This window comes from Rutidosis leptorrhynchoides, chromosome 1 (genome assembly GCF_046630445.1).
Source record: "Rutidosis leptorrhynchoides isolate AG116_Rl617_1_P2 chromosome 1, CSIRO_AGI_Rlap_v1, whole genome shotgun sequence".
Lineage (NCBI taxonomy): Eukaryota > Viridiplantae > Streptophyta > Magnoliopsida > Asterales > Asteraceae > Rutidosis > Rutidosis leptorrhynchoides.
Window position 1 is genome coordinate 214,300,540 of NC_092333.1, and position 18,699 is coordinate 214,319,238.

The window sequence follows — 18,699 nt, forward strand, 5'->3', positions numbered from 1 at the left end:
AATTTCATTTAATATATATATAAATATGAAAAAGTTCGGGTCACTACATGAGGCATACCCAATGACCACCCAAGTCAATTTACCTTATGATGGTTTCCAGGGTTTGTGTTGTGTGGAGTCGTAAGTCTGGATTGTCTCAAATGTTTCAAGTGTATGGTTATAATTGTGTTTAGTGCTTGGTTAGTTTATTCAATGTAACGAGGTCAGGTTCAATTGATAGTTTAAAAAATAATAGAATCTAGTCAACCATCAACCATACTTGTTTAAATATAAATAGCTCGATCTATTATAATTTAATGAACTTTTTACCGTCGTTAACGTATATAAAAATGTTAATAATTATTGATGTGACACTTTAAAGTCGATACGTAATAGTCATATACATTACTTTTATGGCAATAAGTAAATAATAATAATAATAATAATAATAATAATAATAATAATAATAATAAATCATATTTTAATTGATGTTTTTCAATAAAAACCTATCAAATAAGTAAAAGGAACATAATATAATATAATCATCCAAGAATGCAAGAACACAATCCAAAACGCCTAAAAGTTTAAAATTTAAAAGTAGTATAAAAACTTCAAAACTTCAAGAGTGAGGGGGACGGAATGGTGAATCAAGATGTTCTTTCTTCTGTTACATTTCTCTTTCTATGTTGAGAAGGTGATAAAGATTATAAAAAAAATGTCTTGTCTTACGCCATTCTCTTTAATTACAGAGTACAATACCCGGTAGTGAATAGTAGTAATAATTTATCAAATAAATTCATATCCTGAGAACAAAATCTTGTTTAGCAATGGGTATTCTTTTTCTGTATTACCTCTTTCATTTACGAAGCATCTGTAATGTAATCTTGTATCAACTTTGTAAGAATCTTGAAAACCCCAATTCGCTTTTAGGGATTTAAGATTGATGGTGAGTAATTCTTGGTTAATGGGCTAGTGAAATGTTGTATTTGTTAGTTTTTTTTTTTTTCTTCTTTGTTTTTCAGATGAGTGATTAGTTGATGCAGAGTAATTCATGAGAGTTTTGTTCTGCAAGATCCATTGTCCTTCATTCATATGTTTCTGCAAACCATCAAATGCTTCTCATATTTACCATTCTGGTCCTTTGAAATTGAAAAATTCACATAATGCCCCATCTACTCCACCATTAGTTGTAAGTGTTGATCCATCTGATCATCATAAGAATCATGTTGAAGAAATTATTGAAGTCCATGATAAAGAGATTTTTGAGGAAGATAGAAAACTAGAATTAGAGATTGAGAATGTTGTTCATAGAAGTTGTATGAAGAACAAGGGAGATTTGCAATCAAGATCACAAATTGATAGAAAGAAAGTGCAATGGATAGATAGGTCAGGCAAACAACTTGTTGATATCAAAGAGTTTGAATCCAGGTTAGCGTCTGTACTTGTCTTGTTTAGTTGTCTTTTTGTAAATGTGGCATTTGAGTTAATGTTGCTTTATAATCATAAACAAACAATTGGATATTTTTAGATTCTAGAATAAATTGTAGAATTGTTTGAGGATAAGATTGAACAAAGGACTGATCACTGATTAATGTTAAAAGATCAAATCAAGATTAGTTCTGTATTGGGGTGATTGTGGAATCTATCAGCAAAGAAGTTTGATTAATCAAGTGTGTGATAAGTTGACTATTTAACATTTTAGCACCTAAATACTCAAATTAAAGTTACTGTATTTTACTATACTCAAACATGTGAAACTCTGCTTGAAAACCAAATAACCAGGTAATTAATAGTCACTTAATTATATTATTAGTAAAGTGTTTGAAAATGAAAATGTTAACCTTTGTTCGAATTTCTGTTTTACGCATCAAACTTTATAGATAGTACTTTACGCATCAAATTTTCAGTTATTGGTATTGTATGTATCCAATGACTTTTTCAACGGGTGACCAGCATTTTCTGCTGACGCTGCATCCATAGAATCCTACACAATTAAAGCTGATGATGCATCACCGGTAAACAAAGTAGAAGATAACAGATTCATAAATATTAAATAACGAATGTTTGATAATGGAAACGATTAAAGATGAATGCATACTATAGGGTTTTGGGTAAAGTCACATACATTTTCAGACACTCAACCCTTCTTTAAAAACGCAATGCTAAACACCTCTAAAAACATTATACTAGCACTTTACCCCTGTGTTGGTATGATGAATGTTGTATTGTTCGACTCTTTTTAAGACAGTGAAACAGGAGACACAGATAACAACGCTTGATTTTGCACGATTCTTTGATGCTTAATCATCCATCTCCATGTTTATAAATTAAGAAAAGATTTGCAGTAAGTTCATCCCTTCATTCACTTCAGTAAATTGGATATAAAAACCAAGCGTCCTGTAAATAGCTGAGTTCCATTTTTAGATTTTGTTTTCTAATTCTTGGCTCTTCGCCCTTATTTTTGTTATTAAAGAGCTTCCAAAACACTTAGTACTTAGGATGACAATGAAAATCATTGTAAAGTTTGCTGCTTTTAGTGTTCCTATTTTGTATTTTATTTACTTTATGAAGTATACTTCTGAGGGAAAATGGTAATATATGTAAGAAGAGAAACAAAAGCCGATTTCTTGCTAAATATATAAACTGGGAAGCGTACAATTCTTAGTCTGGTAATGAATTTTCATGTAAAGCTTGTTTCTTTTTGTTCTGTGTTTATTATTTTAACCAATGTTCTTGCTTTTATTAATTTACCCTTTTGAGTAAAATGGGAATTTATGCAAGAACAGAAACAGAAACCTATTTCTTGCTAATTGCTATGAACAGAAACTCTTAAACATACATTTTTAACTCGTACTATAAAGACTAGAACTTGAATTAGTTACTACATAATTTTATCAAACTTTGAATAATTTTAAATAGTCTAGTGAATAGCCCATGAGCAGCATTGATGAAATGAACCCAACCACAAAACCAACATAACCACCCTGCCACAAAATCCATGATTGTTCTTCGTTGTCATTCACTTCTTTTCCTTCCGACGGCTGCATATCCTCAGGACATATGATTCTAATCTGCATACCGCATAATCCGCTGTTGTTTGCAAAATAAATCAATTCGTTCATCGTGCTCATTTGTCCACCGACAGGAATCTTACCTGTCAGCTTGTTATTGCTCACATCAAGAAGCGTAAGCTGATTCAACTTCGACAAAGATTTCGGAATCAAACCTGAAATCTTGTTATGTGACAAATCCAACGTTTCTATCTCCTTCAAATCCCCGAATGTTTCCGGAATATTCCCTGAGATCTCGTTGTATGAAAGGTTGAGCAGTTTTAGGCCTTCTAGATTGCCTAACGTTGTTGGAACCTCACCGGAGATTTTGTTGTCCGATAAGTCCAAGAAAGAGTAGATATCGAGGTTTTTACTCGATAGTCCTTGAAACGTGTTCTTCCAGTTCAATATCAAGTCTTGAAATTCAATCGAGAATGAAAAAATGTCGACGGATGGTAATGCATCCGGAGTTTTAATCATTCGTTGTAAATTTCCCATCTCCGGTGGAATATTTTGTGTCAAATTGTTCCCGGAGAGATCAAGAATTCGAAGTGAACTCATGTTTGAGATTGTTTTCGGGATAAACCCTTGTAATGAATTGTTTCTCAAGCTTAGAACTTCAAGTGTCTGAATTTGAGGGATAACATCTTCAAAATTTCCAGTAATATCGTTATCATGAAGATCAAGATGTTCAAGATTGACCAAGTTACTTAAATTTCGAGGCAGCTCGCCGGAAAACTTATTCCCGCCCAAAGAAAGAATAAGTGTTTCCGTAGAAAAGGTCATCGGAATCTCACCGGAAAACTTGTTATACGATAAGTCAATGTATGCAAGAAGAGGGTTATCACTAAAAACCGGAAATTTCTCGCCTGAAAATTGGTTTCTTGACAAGTCTAAAAGAAGTAACCGGTAAATGTTGGATATAGAAATTGGAATCTGTCCGGAAAGATTGTTTCCGGAAAACATAAGAATCATGATCGCTTTGGCGTTGCCCAAATTCTCCGGCAACTCACCTGAAAAATTGTTTCTTGACAATGCAAGAATCGATAAACTTAAAGATTCGAACATGCGAGGCGGGAGTGATCCTGTTAGATTGTTATCTGAGAGAATTATGCTTCCTAAATCCATCTTGGCTAACCAATTTGGAAATGTTCCTTGCAATTGATTATCACTCAAATCAAGAAAACTCAATTTTGTTTGTGATGAAATCCATTCAGGAATTTCACCATAAATCTTACAAGAAGACATTGAAAGCTTTTCAAGATTACATTTTGGAACAATTTTTGCTTTGTTATTCCATATCAAGTTGTTACCTTTTCCACCAATGAATAGATTCTTTAAAGTCTTGATCTTGAATAACCAAGATGGTATTTCTCCATTTAACATGTTGTTTTTGAGCCTCAAAGTTTCTAACTTTGTCAAGTTTTGTACCGATGAGGGGATCGTACCCGTTAACTTGTTTTTGCTTAAATCGATTGTCGACAAGTTCAGTGATTCGCCTATTCCAACGGGAATTTGACCCGAGAAAGAATTTTCTGATAAATCAAACGTTTCGAGTTTCTTCATGTTCGAAACCGAAGTTGGGATTTCACCAGAAAACTGATTTGTTGCGAGGGAAATTTCGTGTAACTTTGTTAGATTTCCAACCGCTTCCGGGACTTTCCCCATAAAAAAATTCTCGTTTAGTTTCAATGATTCAAGATTTCGAAGCTTACCTATATCATAACTTAACCCACCTTCGAACGTATTGTTGCTTAGATCAAGAACACGAAGAGATTCTAGTTCAAAAAGTTGAGAAGGAAGCGAACCGTTAAATCGATTTGCACCTAACATTAAAGTTGTCAAGTTTTGTAAAAACCCGATTTCTGGTCCTAGCTCGCCCTCGAGTGAGTTAGTACTTATGTCAAGGTAACGTAAGCTCGTTAACTCGAAGAGTTTAACCGGGATCGAACCGTTAAACTGGTTCTGCATCATGTCAAGATGAACAAGACCGGTGAGGTTACCAAACCCGGTTCCCGAAATCTCTCCCACCAATGAATTCATCGAGATATCGAGTAGTTTCAATGAACGAATCTCGAAAAGTGGAGTCAAGATATCAGAGAAGACTGAAACCGGAAATAAAGGAACAACGGAGTCTAGGTGAAGTTCGGTAATAGTTCTAGGTTTGTTTCGAGTTATGGTGCATTTGACACGGGCCCACGAACAACAATCGGTTTTGGGGTTCCATGAATCGAGTTCTTCAAATGGAATGAAATCGGGCGAGTTGGGATCAGAGTTGGAGTTGAAGATGGTGGTGAGGGTGGATTTGAATTGGAGGAGTGATTGTTTTTGATGAAGTGGGCAAGAGAAGGATGGGGATTGAATAGAACCAAGTATGAACAAAAGTGATAGCATTGATAATGGTTTTGTTAGGGTGCCCATTGTGCTTTGTTTTTTTTGTTAAAATTAATTTGATGTGTGTTTGTTCCTGTATCTAGTGATGTGCTGCTTTTCTTGAATGAATATATAAGTGTAAATAGGTATGAAATTTGCAGTTGACTAGTTCAAGTCAATGGGTAGTGGTAAAAATAGTACTAGGAGTTGAAATTTGAGGATGAGTGGATCCCAAAACATGTAAACTCTACTTTAATAATTGATTGATATTGATATATATTTATTTAGCATTAATATTATTCTCTCTCTTTTATGAAAAGAAAATCATAGATGAAATTAGTTAAGCATTGGTTAGGTTGCTTAGTTTTGTTTTGATATTTTGACTAGACATGAAAATTGTCAAACTATAGCAAGCCTAGCTTAATCTGTTTTCTTTGATTTTGATCAAGTACACTTCTATAATTATTTATTACTCGTATTTGATTGATTTGTATATAATAATTGATAAAAATTGATTTGCGTATAAAGTTGCAATAACAATCGATAGATATACACATATATCTAAGAAAAACTAAATAAATTTATACGATGCTTTTTTTACAAGAGAAACTAAGAAATAAGAAGATCAGACCGAATGAAGTAAACGATATGAGTCAACAAGAAACCGAATTAAAATATTATTCCTTTTTGTACAGATCTCTAGGCCCATATGTTGACTTTGCTGTTATCTTTAAGGTTAGACAAAATTGGAACTATTCGAACATGTAAGTTTCATTGTATTTATCTATACTATCGACATGGTATATTACAAAAACTAGTGCAAATACTCGTGGAATCACGACATTTTAAAAGAATTTTTTTTAATGATACATTATATGATCAACATGTAAATAAACTATCATCAAGTTATAAGATAGAAAACAACAATGTTTAAACAAATATTTGAAAGAACGACAATTAAAATCATGAATCTAAAAGCATAATCTTGAGTTACAAAACGTAAACAAAAAAATGTAAACCATCTTAACAATTCATTACTTACAAAAATTATCACATTTTCTTTGTAGTAACAACCTCATTACTTTTCAAGTTCACCGCTTTATATTCAAAATAAAATCTCAAAAGTACTTATTTGAGAGCATCAAGTGTAGTGACCCGAACTTTTTCGAACCTTTCTATGATTATATGTTTAATGAAAACTATATTTACATGATTAAATGTTTTCAACATGTTAAGCAATCAAACTTGTTAAGACTTGGTTAATTGAAACGAAAATTTTGTAAACGTCTGATTACCCAGTTTGACCAATGATTCACGAACGCTATAAGTTGTATATGACATGATGATACATAAATGAATAAATATATATGTTTAACATGATATAATGATCATCAAGTATCTCATTAAAAATAGTAACAATAAGTTATATACTTAAAAAGGAGACTATTGACGTATGAAACTCGAAACGATACATATAACGATTATCGTTATAACCACGTCTTACTAAATATATATGAAGCATATTAATACATTGTTATATTATATATAACATGATAATATGATAATTAAATATATCATTAAGTGTATTAACAATGAACTACATAAGTAAAAACAAGACTACTAACTTAAGGATTTCGAAACGAGACATATATGTAACGATTATCGTTGTAACGACATTTAAATGTATATATCATATTAAGATATATTAATATATCATAATATCATGATAATATAATAATTTAAAATCTCATTTGATATTATAAACTTTGGGTTAACAACATTTAACAAGATCGTTAACCTAAAGGTCTCAAAACAACACTTACATGTAACGACTAACGATGACTTAACAACTCAGTTAAAATGTATATACATGTAGTGTTTTAATATGTATTCATACACTTTTGAAAGACTTCAAGACACTTATCAAAATACTTCTACTTAACAAAAATGCTTACAATTACATCCTCGTTCAGTTTCATCAACAATTCTACTCGTATGCACTCGTATTCGTACTCGTACAATACACAGCTTTTAGATGTATGTACTATTGGTATATACACTCCAATGATCAGCTCTTAGCAGCCCATGTGAGTCACCTAACACATGTGGGAACCATCATTTGGCAACTAGCATGAAATATCTCATAAAATTACAAAAATATGAGTAATCATTCATGACTTATTTACATAAAAACAAAATTACATATCCTTTATATCTAATCCATACACCAACGACCAAAAACACCTACAAACACTTTCATTCTTCAATTTTCTTCATATAATTGATCTCTCTCAAGTTCTAACTTCAAGTTCTAAGTGTTCTTCATAAATTCTACAAGTTCTAGTTACATAAAATCAAGAATACTTTCAAATTTGCTAGCTCACTTCCAATCTTGTAAGGTGATCATCCAACCTCAAGAAATCTTTGTTTTTTACAGTAGGTTATCATTCTAATACAAGGTAATAATCATATTCAAACTTTGGTTCAATTTCTATAACTATAACAATCTTATTTCAAGTGATGATCTTACTTGAACTTGTTTTCGTGTCATGATTCTGCTTCAAGAACTTCGAGCCATCCAAGGATCCGTTGAAGCTAGATCCATTTTTCTCTTTTCCAGTAGGTTTATCCAAGGAACTTAAGGTAGTAATGATGTTCATAACATCATTCGATTCATACATAAAAAATCTATCATATTCGAAGTGGTAAACTAGTAATCACTAGAACATAGTTTAGTTAATTCTAAACTTGTTCGCAAATAAAGTTAATCCTTCTAACTACACTTTTAAAATCAACTATACACATGATCTATATCTATATTATATGCTAACTTAATGATTTAAAACCCGAAAACACGATAAACACCATAAAATCGGATTTACGCCGTCGTAGTTACAACCGGGGGCTGTTTTGGTTTGGATAATTAAAAAGTATGAAAAACTTTGATTTAAAAGCTATACTTCTGGGAAAATGATTTTTCTTATGAACATGAAACCATATCCAAAAATCATGGTTAAACTCAAAGTGAAAGTATGTTTTTCAAAACATTCATCAAGATGTCGTTCTTTCGACGGAAATGACTACCTCTTTAAAAAACGACTTGTAACTTGTATTTCCAACTATAAACCTATACCTTTTCTGTTTAGTTTCATAAAGTCAAGTTCAATATGAAACCATGGCCGCTTAAATCACTCAAAAAGGATTAGAAACGAAGAAATGGCGAGCAAAACAAAATTTGTAAAAACTACTCATTTTAGCTACGTGAAAATTGGTAACAAATCTATTCTAACCATAACTTAATCAACTTGTATTGTATATTATGTAATCTTGAGATACCATAGACATGTATACAATGTTTCGACCTATCATGTCGACACATCTATATATATTTCGGAACAACCATAGACACTCTATATGTGAATGTTGGAGTTAGCTATACAGGGTTGAGGTTGATTCCAAAATATATATAGTTTGAGTTGTGATCAATACTGAGATATGTATACACTGGGTCGTGGATTGATTCAAGATAATATATATATCGATTTATTTCTGTACATCTAACTGTGGACAACTAGTTGTAGGTTACTAACGAGGACAGCTGACTTAATAAACTTAAAACATCAAAATGTATTAAAAGTGTTGTAAATATATTTTGAACATACTTTGATATATATGTACATATTTGTTATAGGTTCGTGAATCGACCAGTGGCCAAGTCTTACTTCCCGACGAAGTAAAAAATCTGTGAAAGTGAGTTATAGTCCCACTTTTAAAATCTAATATTTTTGGGATGAGAATACATGCAGGTTTTATAAATGATTTACAAAATAGATACAAGTACGTGAAACTACATTCTATGGTTGAATTATCGAAATCGAATATGCCCCTTTTTATTAAGTCTGGTAATCTAAGAATTAGGGAATAGACACCCTAATTGACGCGAATCCTAAAGATAGATCTATTGGGCCTAACAAACCCCATCCAAAGTACCGGATGCTTTAGTACTTCGAAATTTATATCATATCCGAAGGGTGTCCCGGAATGATGGGGATATTCTTAAATATGCATCTTGTTAATGTCGGTTACCAGGTGTTCACCATATGAATGATTTTTATCTCTATGTATGAGATGTGTATTGAAATATGAAATCTTGTGGTCTATTATTATGATTTGATAATATATAGGTTAAACCTATAACTCACCAACATTTTTGTTGACGTGTTAAGCATGTTTATTCTCAGGTGATTATTAAGAGCTTCCGCTATCGCATACTTAAATAAGGACGAGATTTGGAGTCCATGCTTGTATGATATTGTGTAAAAACTGCATTAAAAAAACTTATTTCGTTGTAACATATTTGTATTGTAAACCATTATGTAATGGTCGCGTGTAAACAGGATATTTTAGACTATCATTATTTGATAATCTACGTAAAACTTTTTAAACCTTTATTGATGAAATAACGGTTATGGTTTTTTTAAAATGAATGCAGTCTTTGAAAAACGTCTCATATAGAGGTCAAAACCTCGCAACGAAATCAATTAATATGGAACGTTTTTAATCAATAAGAACGGGACATTTCAGTTGGTATCAGAGCGTTGGTCTTAGAGAACCAGAATTTTGCATTAGTGTGTCTTATCGAGTTTGTTAGGATGCATTAGTGAGTCTGGACTTCGACCGTGTTTACATGAAAAATGATTGCTTAACAAATTTTGTTGAAAACTATATATTTTTAACATGTGAATATTATGTGATATATTAATCTCTTAACGTGTTTGATATTATGTGATAGATGTCTACCTCTAGAACAAGTCCCATTGACTCACCTAATAATAATGAAGAGTCAAATGTAAATTGGAATGATTCGTGGACTGATTCACAAGTTCCCGAAGAGGAACCGGAAGAAGAGTCAGAACCGGAAGAAGAATCAGAACTGGAAGAAGAATCGGAACTGGAAGAAGAAATAGAACCAGTGGGGGAAATAATAAAACGGTTAAGTAGAAGAAAATCCTCAACCAACCGACCAAAGTTAATTATGGTCAATGGTGTTTTCGCCAAGGAAGCAAAGTATTGGGAGGATACCAATTCTCCGATGAATCGGATCCCGACAAGGATTCCGATGATGTTATAGAAATTACCCCAACACAATTTAATAAGGCAAAAGAGAACAATAAGAGAAAGGGCATAAAGATAGAGAAATTTGATTCCAAACCAGATGAACTTTATATGTATCGTCAACACCCGTATTTCTTAAGTTGTGACAATAACCCGGGAACCTCTAAACCACCAGGTTTTTCTAAACCAATGTGGAAAACGACGGCTCGTATTAGGGGAACATCATATATCCCTAGAAACTTGGCAAAACGAACCAAAACCGAAGAAGAAGAAACGAGCGAGTCGGAATAAGATAGTTGTATTAGTGTGGTGTAATATATGTAATATAGTGTGCTTATGCTTTATGATATATGTAAAAATTGCTTGTATTAATAAGTATTTTTTTTTTATGAATCTAACTCTTGTCTATTTTACAGTATAAAAACACAAAATGGATAGACAACCCAATGTTTTAAGAGACCTACCCGAAGACATGATTGATGAAATCTTGTCTAGAGTCAGTCAGAATTCCTCGGCACAACTATTTAAGGCGAGATCAGTTTTTAAGACATTCGAAGAACGTTCCAAGAATGTCTTGGTTTATAAAAGGCTTTCGTTCGAAATATGGGGGATATCACATTGGGAAATCCATAAGTTACGATGTGTTTACTTTGATGCATATATTGCGGGGAACCCAAATGCTATTTTACGAAACGGGTTAAGAAATTATTTTGACTCAATATATCCGAATATAGGACTTCGTGATTTAGAAAAAGCGGCTAACATGCAACATAAAGAAGCATGTTATGCTTACGGGTTAGTAATGTTCGCTTCTCACCAAAGTGAGAACAAGAACATCGGGCTACAACTATTAAACAAAACGTTCCCACAAGTGACGGAGTCGGTAATTGGGGTAAGAAATGAGGTTTTTAGATTGTTACATGACTGTTGAACATTACGTAACCCTCGTCCCTTTGACGACGTTACAACACACTGTCTTATCAACGGCCATAACGGTTATGTTCCACAAGACTAAGGATGGGAAGTAGTCCTAGTAAAACCAGAATGCATGACTTGTTTCTGGACGTATGAATTACGTGTCTTTATTGCCTTTGCTGAACGACTTGTGTACTAGCTAGAATTATCTTCACAACCATCTTGTATAAAATTTATTGTGTGCTATATTTCATGTTATATGTAAAATAAGCGGTATTGTAAGTTTGTAAAATATTGTGTAAAAGTTTGAACCCGAAATATTATTATAATCAGTTTTTCATATAGAATTGTAGTAGTTGAATTGTATATTAGCTACTAAGTATGAACTTAACGGGTAGGTACTACCCGAATTTAAACTTATAAAAACGCTAATATGAAGAAAAAGCTTTTATAAATGAGTTCATATTATGCTACGAGATACTATTGACTACTCTTAATATTCTGTATGATTAACTTGTTTCATTTGACTATTTTGAAGGAAATGGCACCAACTACTCGACACACCTTGAATATGAGCGAAGAGGAATTTCGTTCCTTTCTTGCTTCAAACATAGCAGCAGTACAGGCTGCGCTACATACCAACAATAACCTTGGATCTAGCAGTACAGGAAATCGTGTAGGATGCACCTACAAAGAATTCACTGCCTGCAAACCTTTGGAATTTGATGGAACCGAAGGACCGATCGGATTGAAACGGTGAACCGAGAAGGTCGAATCGGTGTTTGCCATAAGTAAGTGTACTGAAGAGGACAAAGTGAAGTACGCTACGCATACCTTCACAGATACTGCGTTAACATGGTGGAATACCTATCTAGAGCAAGTGGGACAAGATGATGCTTACGCACTACCGTGGTCAGCATTCAAGCACTTGATGAACGAGAAGTACCGTCCCAGAACCGAGGTCAATAAGCTCAAGACAGAACTTAGAGGGTTACGAACCCAAGGATTTGATATTACCACGTATGAAAGACGATTCACAGAATTGTGCCTATTGTGTCCGGGTGCATTCGAAGATGAGGAAGAGAAGATCGACGCGTTTGTGAAAGGATTACCGGAAAGAATCCAAGAAGATATAAGTTCACACGAGCCCGCCTCCATACAACAGGCATGTAGAATGGCACACAAACTAGTGAACCAGATTGAGGAAAGAATTAAAGAACAGGCGGATGAAGAGGCCAATGTGAAGCAAGTCAAAAGAAAGTGGGAGGAAAACGGTGATAAGAATCACCAATACAACAACAACAGCAATTACAACAATAATCGCAACAACTATCCCAACAATTGCAACATCAATCGCAACTACAACAAACGGCCCAACAACAACAACAACAACAACAACAACAACAACAACAACAACAACAACAACAATCATCCCAACAACAATAACAACCGCAACAACAACAATAATCAGAAGCAGCTATGCCAAAGGTGTGAAAAGTATCACTCGGGGTTCTGCACCAAATTTTGCAACAAGTGTAAAATAAATGGTCATAGCGTGGCGAAGTGTGAGGTCTACGGACCAGGGGTTAACAGAACGAAAGGAACAAATGGTGTCAGAACGAGTAATGGTGGAGCAAGTAGCGTCGGAGCAAGTTATGCCAATGTAGTTTGTTATAAATGTGGAAAACTGGGCCACATTATTAGAAATTGCCCGAACCAGGAGAACACAAATGAACAAGGCCGCGGAAGAGTTTTCAATATAAATGCGGCAGAGGCACAGTAAGACCCGGAGCTTGTTACGGGTACGTTTCTTATTGACAATAAATCTGCTTACGTTTTATTTGATTCGGGTGCGGATAGAAGCTATATGAGTAGAGATTTTTGTGCTAAATTAAGTTGTCCATTGACGCCGTTGGATAGTAAATTTTTACTCGAATTAGCAAACGGTAAATTAATTTCAGCAGATTATATATGCCGGAATCGAGAAATTAAACTGGGTAGCGAAATATTTAAGATTGATTTGATACCAGTAGAGTTAGGGAGTTTTGATGTAATAGTTGGCATGGACTGGCTGAAGAAGGTGAAAGCAGAGATCGTATGTTATAAAAATGCAATTCGCATTGTACGAGAAGAAGGAGAACCCTTAATGGTGTACGGAGAAAAGGGCAACACGATGCTACATCTTATTAGTAATTTGAAGGCACAAAAACTAATAAGAAAAGGTTGCTATGCTGTTCTAGCACATGTCGAGAAAGTACAAATTGAAGAAAAGAGCATCAATGATGTTTTTGTCGCAAAAGAATTTCCCGATGTATTTCCGAAAGAATTACCGGGACTACCTCCACATCGATCTATTGAATTTCAAATAGATCTTGTACCAGGAGCTGCACCAATAGCTCGTGCTCCTTACAGACTCGCACCCAGCGAGATGAAAGAACTGCAAAGCCAATTACAAGAACTTTTAGAGCATGGTTTCATTCGACCAAGCACATCACCGTGGGGAGCTCCTGTTTTGTTTGTCAAGAAGAAAGATGGTACATTCAGGTTGTGTATCGACTACCGAGAGTTGAACAAACTTACCATCAAGAACCGTTACCCACTACCGAGAATCGACGACTTATTTGATCAACTACAAGGCTCGTCGGTTTATTCAAAGATTGACTTACGTTCCGGGTATCATCAAATGCGAGTAAAGGAGGATGATATTCCAAAAACTGCTTTTAGGACGCGTTATGGTCATTACGAGTTTATGGTTATGCCGTTTGGATTGACTAACGCACCAGCTGTGTTCATGGACCTTATGAACCGAGTGTGTGGGCCATATATTGACAAGTTTGTCATTGTTTTCATCGATGACATACTTATTTACTCAAAGAATGATCAAGAGCACGAAGAACATTTGAGAAGAGTGCTAGAAGTATTGAGGAAAGAAAAACTGTACGCTAAGTTTTCAAAGTGTGCATTTTGGTTGGAACAAGTTCAATTCCTCGGTCACATAGTGAACAAAGAAGGTATCCAGGTGGACCCGGCAAATATCAAAACCGTTGAAAAGTGGGAAACCCCAAAAACTCCGAAACATATACGTCAATTTTTAGGATTGGCTGGTTACTACAGAAGATTCATCCAAGATTTCTCCAAAATAGCAAAACCCTTGACTGCATTAACGCATAAAGGGAAGAAATTTGAATGGAAGGATGAACAAGAGAAGGCGTTTCAGTTATTGAAGAAAAAGCTAACTACGGCACCTATATTGTCATTGCCTGAAGGGAATGATGATTTTGTGATATATTGTGACGCCTCAAAGCAAGGTCTCGGTTGTGTATTAATGCAACGAACGAAGGTAATTGCTTATGCGTCTAGACAATTGAAGATTCACGAGCAAAATTATATGACGCATGATTTGGAATTAGGCGCGGTTGTTTTTGCATTAAAGACTTGGAGGCACTACTTATATGGGGTCAAAAGTATTATATATACCGACCACAAAAGTCTTCAACACATATTTAATCAGAAACAACTGAACATGAGGCAGCGTAGGTGGATTGAATTGTTGAATGATTACGACTTTGAGATTCGTTACCACCCGGGGAAGGCAAATGTGGTAGCCGACGCCTTGAGTAGAAAGGACAGAGAATCCATTCGAGTAAAATCTATGAATATAATGATTCACAATAACCTTACTACTCAAATAAAGGAGGCGCAACAAGGAGTTTTAAAAGAGGGAAATTTAAAGAATGAAATACCCAAAGGATCGGAGAAGCATCTTAATATTCGGGAAGATGGAAACCGGTATAGGGCTGAAAGGATTTGGGTACCAAAATTTGGAGATATGAGAGAAATGGTACTTAGAGAAGCTCATAAAACCAGATACTCAATACATCCTGGAACGGGGAAGATGTACAAGGATCTCAAGAAATATTTTTGGTGGCCAGGTATGAAAGCCGATGTTGCTAAATACGTAGGGGAATGTTTGACGTGTTCTAAGGTCAAAGCGGAGCATCAGAAACCATCAGGTCTACTTCAACAACCCGAAATCCTGGAATGGAAATGGAAAAACATTACCATGGATTTCATCACTAAATTACCAAGGACTGCAAGTGGTTTTGATACTATTTGGGTAATAGTTGATCGTCTCACCAAATCAGCACACTTCCTGCCAATAAGAGAAGATGACAAGATGGAGAAGTTAGCACGACTGTATTTGAAGGAAGTTGTCTCCAGACATCGAATACCAATCTCTATTATCTCTGATAGGGATGACAGATTTATTTCAAGATTCTGGCAAACATTACAGCAAGCATTAGAAACTCGTCTAGACATGGGTACTACCTATCATCCACAAACTGATGGGCAGAGTGAAAGGACGATACAAACGCTTGAAGATATGCTACGAGCATGTGTTACTGATTTCGTAAACAGTTGGGATCGACATTTACCGTTAGCAGAATTTTTCTACAACAATAGCTACCATTCAAGCATTGAGATGGCTCCGTTTGAAGCACTTTATGGTAGAAAGTGCAGGTCTCCGATTTGTTGGAGTGAATTGGGGGATAGACAGATTACGGGTACGGAGATAATACAAGAAACTACTGAGAAGATCATCCAAATTCAACAACGGTTGAAAACCGCCCAAAGTCGACAAAAGAGCTACGCCGACATTAAAAGAAAAGATATAGAATTTGAAATTGGAGAGATGGTCATGCTTAAGGTTGCACCTTGGAAAGGTGTTGTTCGATTTGGTAAACGAGGGAAATTAAATCCAAGGTATATTGGACCATTCAAGATTATTGATCGTGTCGGACCAGTAGCTTACCGACTTGAGTTACCTCAACAACTCACGGCTGTACATAACACTTTCCACGTCTTGAATTTGAAGAAATGTCTTGCTAAAGAAGATCTCACTATTCCGTTGGATGAAATCCAAATAAATGAAAAACTTCAATTCATTGAAGAACCCGTTGAAATAATGGATCGTGAGGTTAAGAGACTTAAACAAAACAAAATACCGATGGTTAAGGTTCGATGGAATGCTCGGAGAGAACCCGAGTTCACCTGGGAATGAGAAGATCAGATGAAGAAGAAGTACCCGCATTTATTTCCAGAAGATGAGCCAACACCTCCAATCGCTTAAAATTTCGGGACGAAATTTATTTAACGGGTAGGTACTGTAGTGACCCGAACTTTTTCGAACCTTTCTTTGATTATATGTTTAATGAAAACTATATTTACATGATTAAATGTTTCCAACATATTAAGCAATCAAACTTGTTAAGACTTGGTTAATTGAAACGGAAATTTTGTAAACGTCTAATTACCCAGTTTGACCAATGATTTACGAACGCTATAAGTTGTATATGACATGATGATACATAAATAAATAAATATATATGTTTAACATGATATAATGATCATCAAGTATCTCATTAAAAGTAGTAACAATAAGTTATATACTTAAAAAGGAGACTATTGACGTATGAAACTCGAAACGATACATATAACGATTATCGTTATAACCACGTCTTACTAAATATATATGAAGCATATTAATACATTGTTATATTATATATAACATGATAATATGATAATTAAATATATCATTAAGTGTATTAACAATGAACTACATAAGTAAAAACAAGACTACTAACTTAAGGATTTCGAAACGAGACATATATGTAACGATTATCGTTGTAACGACATTTAAATGTATATATCATATTAAGATATATTAATATATCATAATATCATGATAATATAATAATTTAAAATCTCATTTGATATTATAAACTTTGGGTTAACAACATTTAACAAGATCGTTAACCTAAAGGTCTCAAAACAACACTTACATGTAACGACTAACGATGACTTAACGACTCAGTTAAAATGTATATACATGTAGTGTTTTAATATGTATTCATACACTTTTGAAAGACTTCAAGACACTTATCAAAATACTTCTACTTAACAAAAATGCTTACAATTACATCCTCGTTCAGTTTCATCAACAATTCTACTCGTATGCACTCGTATTCGTACTCGTACAATACACAGCTTTTAGATGTATGTACTATTGGTATATACACTCCAATGATCAGCTCTTAGCAGCCCATGTGAGTCACCTAACACATGTGGGAACCATCATTTGGCAACTAGCATGAAATATCTCATAAAATTATAAAAATATGAGTAATCATTCATGACTTATTTACATGAAAACAAAATTACATATCCTTTATATCTAATCCATACACCAACGACCAAAAACACCTACAAACACTTTCATTCTTCAATTTTATTCATCTAATTGATCTCTCTCAAGTTCTAACTTCAAGTTCTAAGTGTTCTTCATAAATTCTACAAGTTCTAGTTACATAAAATCAAGAATACTTTCAAGTTTGCTAGCTCACTTCCAATCTTGTAAGGTGATCATCCAACCTCAAGAAATCTTTGTTTCTTACAGTAGGTTATCATTCTAATACAAGGTAATAATCATATTCAAACTTTGGTTCAATTTCTATAACTATAATAATCTTATTTCAAGTGATGATCTTACTTGAACTTGTTTTCGTGTCATGATTCTGCTTCAAGAACTTGAGCCATCCAAGGATCCGTTGAAGCTAGATCCATTTTTTTCTTTTCCAGTAGGTTTATCCAAGTAACTTAAGGTAGTAATGATTTTCATAACATCATTCGATTCATACATAAAAAGCTATCATATTCGAAGTGGTAAACTAGTAATCACTAGAACATAGTTTAGTTAATTCTAAACTTGTTCGCAAATAAAGTTAATCCTTCTAACTACACTTTTAAAATCAACTATACACATTATCTATATCTATATTATATGCTAACTTAATGATTTAAAACCCGGAAACACGATAAACACCATAAAACCGGATTTAGGCCGTCGTAGTTACAACCGGGGGCTGTTTTGGTTTGGATAATTAAAAACTATGAAAAACTTTGATTTAAAAGCTATACTTCTGGGAAAATGATTTTTCTTATGAACATGAAACCATATCCAAAAATCATGGTTAAACTCAAAGAGAAAGAATGTTTTTCAAAACAGTCATCAAGATGTCGTTCTTTCGACGGAAATGACTACCTCTTTCAAAAACGACTTGTAACATGTATTTCCAACTATAAACCTATACCTTTTCTGTTTAGTTTCATAAATTCAAGTTCAATACGAAACCGTGGCCGCTTAAATCACTCAAAACGGATTAGAAACGAAGAAATGGCGAGCAAAACAAAATTTGTAAAAACTACT

General features: G+C 34.1%; 2 protein-coding genes across 2 annotated transcripts; one reads left to right on the plus strand and one right to left on the minus strand.

The window, feature by feature from the left end:
* Positions 1–911: 911 nt before the first annotated feature.
* LOC139894418 (uncharacterized) lies at positions 912–1,507 on the plus strand. Its single transcript, XM_071877701.1, has one exon. The coding sequence runs from the start codon at positions 1,031–1,033 to the stop codon at positions 1,505–1,507; it is 477 nt and encodes a 158-aa protein (XP_071733802.1). The 5' UTR covers positions 912–1,030.
* A 1,193-nt stretch (positions 1,508–2,700) lies between these two features.
* LOC139868202 (uncharacterized) lies at positions 2,701–5,491 on the minus strand. The gene has a single exon (XM_071856535.1). The coding sequence runs from the start codon at positions 5,448–5,450 to the stop codon at positions 2,874–2,876; it is 2,577 nt and encodes an 858-aa protein (XP_071712636.1). The 5' UTR covers positions 5,451–5,491; the 3' UTR covers positions 2,701–2,873.
* Between the last annotated feature and the right edge of the window lie 13,208 nt (positions 5,492–18,699).